The 7,455-nt window shown below is 41.8% G+C and overlaps 1 protein-coding gene across 1 annotated transcript; it reads left to right on the forward strand.

Moving 5' to 3' along the window:
• Positions 1 to 474: 474 nt before the first annotated feature.
• Positions 475 to 3,113, forward strand: LOC114881889. Its single transcript, XM_046288438.1, is given in 5 exon segments — positions 475 to 498; positions 612 to 1,786; positions 1,788 to 2,162; positions 2,667 to 2,707; positions 2,710 to 3,113. Coding segments are annotated over 5 exon segments (2,019 nt in total).
• The last annotated feature ends 4,342 nt before the right edge of the window (positions 3,114 to 7,455 follow it).

Genomic DNA, 7,455 nt, shown 5'->3' on the forward strand with positions numbered 1-7,455 from the left:
TATCTAAATTGCTTTTAATACTCTCTAATCGGTTGCTCAAGGCTAATTAGCGGCTCGTCGTCGCCGCTGCGACGACGAAACCGTCGCGGGATAATTTTGGGAGGGGATGGGACTAGGAAGGGGGGCCCCTTCCGGCTCGGAATGGATCGATTATCGATCTTAGATATACCGGTGATCGGGGTCGATGGGGCTGACGGACATCCTGCGGTGACGGGTGGGCTGAGGTCTTCGGGCTCGGCGACAGATGGCTCCGGGTGGACGTTTGCGTCAGCTTTTGGGCCGCTTCATCGTGGTTTCTGGGAATTTCACGTTGCTCCGTGTTTGCTGGAGGGGTGGGTCTGTCGCCGGCCTCGAAGCTCCTGTTGAGGGTGGTCCTCGATGGGTCTGTCCGTCGCCTCCATCGGCCCGACACCGATGAGCAGGGAGGAAGGGTTGAGGTGAGGGAAGGGTTAGAGGTTAGCGTTAGTTGGGAGTATGGGTGGGAGAAGCGCAGCGATTGTAACGGGGGGACACGGATGTTACCACGTTACAATACATATATTTACATTTATATTCCTAACATACATTTAATTTAATTAGTAATTTTAATTATGAGTTCTTTTAATTTTAAGTTATCAGTATCAAGGAAACCGATATTTAAAATATCGACCAGTCAAAGACGCAACATAAGGAATGAGGTAGGATCCAATAGTGTTGTCCCTTCGTTGGCTTCTCCTTCTTCTTCTTGTATTCAAGAGATCAATGCCCCTGTTAATCTGACGGATGTTCCTTCATCCTCAACAGATTACACAGATGGCATTGATGCCATCCATGGTGTAGATGTGGATGACAATTCTTTTTCCTCTTCTTCTTCTTTGTCTTCTTCAGTGTTGTTTAGTTCTGAAGCGGTTCCTGAAACTTCATTTCAGGAAAGTTTGGCTTCATATTGTGTTGATAACAATATTAATCATGTTCAGGGTAACAATTTACTTACCCTTCTTCGAACCCATAGCTGCTTTAGCCATCTACCCAAGGATATTAGGACTGTCCTGGGTACTCCACGAACTCGTGTTCCAACATATGTTGTAGAACCGAGGGAGTATGTTCATTTTAATGTTGAAGCTGAAATTGTGAAGTATATTAGGAATGCTTCTTTTTCACCAGATAGGGAATTAGAATTAGATTTCAGCACAGATGGATGTGCTTTAGATAGAGCGGGAACAATCCATCTGTGGCCGATTCAGTGTATGATTAGGAACATACCTGATGCAAGGCCAATAGTTGTCGGCATTTATAGAGGATTGCAAAAGCCTAGTGATCCTAATAGGCTTTTCAATATGTTCATCATGAACATAACCCATATTCTTTCCAACGGTGGTGTAGATCTTGATGGTACTAAGGTACCAATAAAATTAAGATGCTTTATTGGTCATGCACCAGCAAGAGCTTTTATCCTCAACCACCGTGGCCATACATCCAGCCGGCCCTGTTCCAAACGCAAAGTATCTGGTACGCACAGCGAAGGTAGATATGTCTTCAATGGCATAAAGCATCTGCTTAGAACTGACAACCAATACTTTCAATGTGTAGATGAGGACCATCATAAAGAAGGTTGCAGTCCCTTATCATCACTACCTTTCGGAATGGTTTCTCAAGTTCCATTTGAATATATGCATTTGGTATGCCTGGGCGTCATGAAAAAAATATTATCTGCATGGATAAGTGGAAAATATTCACGCTTGTCCAAATTGTCAGGTAGCCATCTTGCTCGTATGTCTGCAAGACTGGACAGACTCGGAGAATGTTGTCTCTGATTTTGGAAGACGCCCAAGATCTCTGATGTATTATTCCAAATCTAAAGCAACAGAGTTTCGGCAATTTCTTTTATATACAGATCCGGTTGTGACGTATGGGCTCCTCAACGATAATTTATATACTTATTTCCTGTTCCTTCACACAGGTATTAGAATTTTAGCGTCACAATCTCCGTCGACTCAGTTTTTGAATTTTGCAGAGCTTGTTCTGCAAAAATTTGTTCTTCGTAGTGAAGAGTTGTATGGTCTAAATTTTTGTTCGTATAATGTACATGGTCTTCTCCATTTGACCAATGATGTCAGACGTCTTGGTCCCTCAGATTCTTTTTCTGCTTTCCCTTATGAAAGCAACATGCGGATTTTTAGGAAGTGTAAAGGCTTGGAAAGAGTTAAATGCACTTTAACGACTTGAAGCACAATCGGCCGGTGGTTAACGGCCGGGCAAGGACTTGGACGTCGAGGCGGAATGAAGCGATTAAGCGTACTTGTTAAATTCGTGTATTTAAATAAAGTCACTTGACAAGCGCGTCAATTCTTTAATTGTTTCTTACACAAACACAATGTGGAAATCACTTTCCAGTGGTAAAGCGGCGTCGGTTTCTCGGAACACGAACACGAGATTCTTTAAACTCACTATGGTATCGGTTTTCTTTTTAAATTCACAAAGGTATCGGTTTAGGTGTTTACTTTAGGCTGGCTTTCGCACGAATCACGGAAATTGTCCGGAACGACCCAGAGTCGAAATAGCGGCGCGAGTATCGCTTATCGACCTGGTGCGTGATTAGGCCTCGATAATTCGAACTAGCGCCGAGATTTTTACCGACGAAGACGCGCGATCATTTCGATGGTGATTTCGCGGTGAGACGCGTACAGGAAGTATTGTAGAAAGCCGGGTCTACCTCTTCAACTGATATTTAAGTATCTGTGCCTCTTGGTTGCGGTACTGATATCCTCCAGTATCGTAGGATACAATTTAATGGCATGTCCTTCAGTCTTGATGTACGCGATAATTGCTGCATCTTGCGCGACGGTGCCATATGTATTCTGTCCTCCATTGCCGAGCATAGAAATACATTCAGCTTAGGTGTCAAGAAATTCACAGAGGTCGGTGATATTTTTGATATCGGAATAAAATCCTCTGCTGTAGGTCTGTATAAATGTCGATATTTGAGCCCCGAATTTAATATTAGTCCATACGATGTTTGTTCAAAGTGTTTCCGAATGCCGTTTCCTGGAGACAACATGGACGACAATGAAGAGGACGAACAAGAAAGAAGAGAATACGCCATGGCTGTGATGCTACATTCCGACAACATGTAAGATCGATATTGTATACGTATTTACCTACTGTTAGCGTTTCGAGTGTTGCCAGTGGGAAGGAATGCGGGCTTGATTGGTCGTGCCCCATCTAGGCTCATACGCATTTTCGGCCGAACTGCCAACTTTTCAAACACGAACAGTATTTATCTGAAATCATTAAATAAATAAATAAATGTAACATGTATTCATCTCTCTGCATCTCTTTCAATATTGCTATTGGTTTTACAGGCTACACTAAAGACGCGGGAAGGAGATGGCGTTTAAATAAGAAATATATCCAGGATGAAGCGGCTTTAATTTTAAGGTATGACCCACTAAATCTTTTTGTTATTATAGTATTATTCTTACCATTATTCTATATGACAGGTTTGAAAATTAACTACTTTTTCTGACCAATTTCCAGAAGCTACAACCTACCCTACAAATCAGGGTAAAGCAATGCTGAAACAGGCGGATCCGGTGTATATATAGGTAAGTACGAGGAGTAGGGTTTTTAGTGGGTATACGGAGTCCCACACTACCGGATTTGCGGTCCCTGCCCGGTGTGCATAAAGCATTTTCCCCCTCCTCGCCAAAAAAAAACCTATGAACCAACTCTCGTCAAAATGTTTTATCCTAATCTAACCCTAACCCTAACCTAACCTCAACCTAACCAACCCTCGTCAAAAAGTTTGGAAACACCTCATTTAAAATTGGACCAAATTGGATTTTTTGCGAAGTTCTAGAAATGAATTTATTAACATATGTACTTTTGTCGTTTTAAAAAATTTCATTGTTCATAGTACCTTCTTCATTGGATTAATACTAATGAATTGTACTTTCTTTTTTCATGTACGGTAACGGAGAGGTTTCAAGAAGAAGCAACTGGATACGCGGTGCATACACGAGCACGCTCGCTTCAGCCCAAATGCAGTGGAGAAGAGGAATCACCACAACAAAGAAGAAATAAATAAAATACTAGCAGTCACAATTTTGGAATTCGATTACAAGTAATATAATTTCACATTTCTTCTCTTTGTTTCTTAATATAAAAATGAACACCGAAATTGTAAATATGTATTTTAAATTAATAAATACATATATATATATATGTCGGTTGTTATGAAAGTGGTGTAAATCGAAATGTAAAAAACATTGAACTTGTCAGTTCTTATGTATTATGCCGTTCAATATAACTGATAAATTTTGATTTATACCACATTCATAACTAGCACATATGTATATTAATAATAGAATAAAAATATTGTAATATTTCTTTTTTTCCCTTAAAAAGTAAGTAATAATAATAATTTAAAGAGCTCATTTAAATACCAGTATATGCGCGTCCATTTAAAATTTAAATGGCTGAAGTTGCAGGATCTGCTGCCAATCTGCCGCAAATCTGACATTACAGTCTGCGCGCAGACTCTGTTTTGTTTCTGTCGCCAATTTGACAACAGGTTATGTTAGCAGGATCTGCTCGGTTTCTGCTGCCAATCTGCATGCAAATTGCTATCTGGGTCCATTCTTCTTCTTCCTCCTCTTCTTTACTTCTTTCCCTGTCTTCTCCACTTTTTCTCCCTTTTCCTTTCTTATCTCCGGTTCTTCTTCTCTGATCTTCTCCTCCTCCATATGCTCAGCCCTCTTTTCTCTCTTTGTTCTGTTTGCTTCTTCCTCCCCTATTCCCTCCTTCTTCACTCTTTCTTCCTCTTCCTTGACTTGTCTCTCTCTCTTGACCTTTTGTGCCTCTCTTCTCTGCTTTTCCAGTCCTTGCGCTCCCTCGTTTTCATGCATCCCTTTTGCTCTTTCGGCCAGTCCTGTTATCAGCACCTCCTTTAGCTCGTTCAGGCTTTCGCCTATCTTCCTTTTCTCCTTCAAAACTTCTACCCTCCACAAGGTCTCCATTTTCTTCTATCTATCACTTATCTATCACTAACGCTTTAGCTTTGCTTTCTCCTTCTTCCGTCCTTCCTGCCTTTCCTGTTCGTGCTTTGCTTTACTTCCTTTGTGCGTATTTCGCTAAAAGCGTACCGTGTATTCTTTCGCCACGTGCTCCTCTAGTGATACCAACCTAATTTTTCGTCTCCTGTGGCGCCACTACCTGTTGCGCTCGCTCTCCTTCTCCTTTTTTCCTAGGCGCTTTCGTCGCTCTTATCGGGGTCTTTCTTACCGGCCTTGGCTGTCCTTATTGCCTCGTTTCGGTCCTTTTTCTTTCCTAGCCCCATTTATTGCTCTGTTGGGGCTCTTCCCTACCCATGTCGTTAACGTGTTATCCTTCTAGTCGATTCCTATTCCGTGCCTCTTCTTCTTCCACCGCTCCCGTCCTGTATTCCTCTACCTCTTTCATCCAGTCTTCTCCTTCCCCACTCCCTCCCAGCAGCTCTTTCACCCTCTCTTGCCATCCCTTTTTCCTCGCTTCTCCTGCAGCACACCTTTCCCATACATGCTCCCATGTTTCTTCTTCCCATCTGCAGACTCTGCACTTCCTTTTCTCTTCTTTTTCCCAATATTTTGCTTCGTTTATTTCGTTTGCCAGCCTGAATCTGGCCACTTTTCTCCATCTTTCCTTCTTCCATCCTTTTTCTAGATAGTTCGGGGTTCCTGGCTCCTTTATTATTTTGTACAATTTATTATACCTTTACTCAATTATCTTTTCTCATCTCTCTTCTTCTTGTAACTGTTTATCCTTCTCCCCGATTTCTTCGTATCCCATTTCCCCGCTGAATCTTTTATCTTCTATCTCCGCCATTTCCAGTCCCCTTTCCTTAAAGAACTTTTCTCTTTCCACTCCTTGCTTCGTCTCTAATTCCCAGCAACTTCTCGCCAGCTCCCCTCCTCTTCCTTCCCATAACTTCCTTTCATACTCCCACGCCAGCTTTCCTGCTCTTAATCTCATTTTCCATCTTTGCAACTCCTCCCTGAGCAGGTATCCTGATGTACGCCAGTCAACCCCTAGCGTCCATCTCCGGAACCTCTCGTGTAGCCCCTCTATCGCCTTCCATTGCCTCCATCCCATATTTCTGCTCCGTATGCTATGACTGTCCATACTAGTCTGTCGCATAACCAAATTCTTCTTCTCCAGTTTTTTCCAAACCTTCTCTTTCCAATCCCCCACACTTGTCTCATTACTATATCCGCCTTCCTGACTCTATTTTCTTTCCTTTCCACAGCCATTCCGTCTTCTTCCATTTTCCTGCTCCTTTTCTGTAGCTCATTATTTTCGATTTATTTTGGTTCAATTCTAACCTCTTCGCATCCAGGTATCTTTCCTTACAACTTTCCTTATCTCCTCTTTGCTTATTTCCCCTCCCAGGACTACCTTGTCCTCTGTCCTCCCAAGAAGATTCATAAAGTGCCTCCTCCATTCCTCCTCCTTTATGCCCGTTTTTACTCTCCCTCTTCTTTTCCTCTCCCTGTTTATTATCCTCTAAACCTCTCCTTCCGTTCTTGCTTCTTCTGCCTCTTTTAAGAATTTCACATTTTCTTTTTCCTTTTTTTCTCCACACAGTCTATTGTATTCCCTTTTAGCCTTTCTGTATCCCTCCCCTTCTGTCCTCCATTTTCTCCAGTATCTTAGCACCTTCCTCACTTCTTTCTTCTTCTCCGTGCACTCCGCGTCCCACCATCCCTTTCTCTTGTGTTTCCTTGCTTCCCCTCTTCCTTTCTCAAGCCCTTTTCTGAATTTTTCTAACATTATCTCCATGTCCTCTTCTAGTTTTCCCCTCCTCATCTTTCTCAACACAATTTCGTTTTTGAACCTTTCTCTTCCCTGTTCCGACCAGTTTACCCGCGCCGCTGGTCTTCCTTTCTCCCCTTTCTCTTTCCTCCCTCCTTTTCTTCCTTCCAGTTTCACTATCAGCGGGTGGTGATCTGAATCTATTCTGTCTCCTATCTCCATCCTCTTGATTCTCGCCTTCCCCGCTTCTTCCGTGATTACGTAGTCTATCACATGTAAGAGTGGTGGGATTGCCCAGGGCCATGATGTTAATGTGGCTGTCCCTGCAATTCTGGAACTTTCTATGGCAACATCAAATGTTATTAACAAAAGTGTAAAAACAGATCGATCATTCTGGATTTAGCGTTTGAAGAATAAAGTCTACAATTTTTCAAAAGTGGGATCAGAATCAGAATCAGTTTATGTGAAATTATTTATGATTTGCTTTATGGTTCAGTTTATGGTTTAATTTATGGTTCAGTTACTGTGTTAGTTTGGGAGATTCTATGTGAATTAAAGACTTATTATAATTTTACGTGTTTTATGCGAATTTATGTGTACATTGAAAAGTTTTACGTTACGAATAAAAGAAATTTTACGGGGAAATTATCGTTTGTGAAGCGCGTAGTTTAAAAAGTGATTTTAAAG

This window comes from Osmia bicornis, chromosome 13 (genome assembly GCF_907164935.1).
Source record: "Osmia bicornis bicornis chromosome 13, iOsmBic2.1, whole genome shotgun sequence".
Classification (NCBI taxonomy): domain Eukaryota; kingdom Metazoa; phylum Arthropoda; class Insecta; order Hymenoptera; family Megachilidae; genus Osmia; species Osmia bicornis.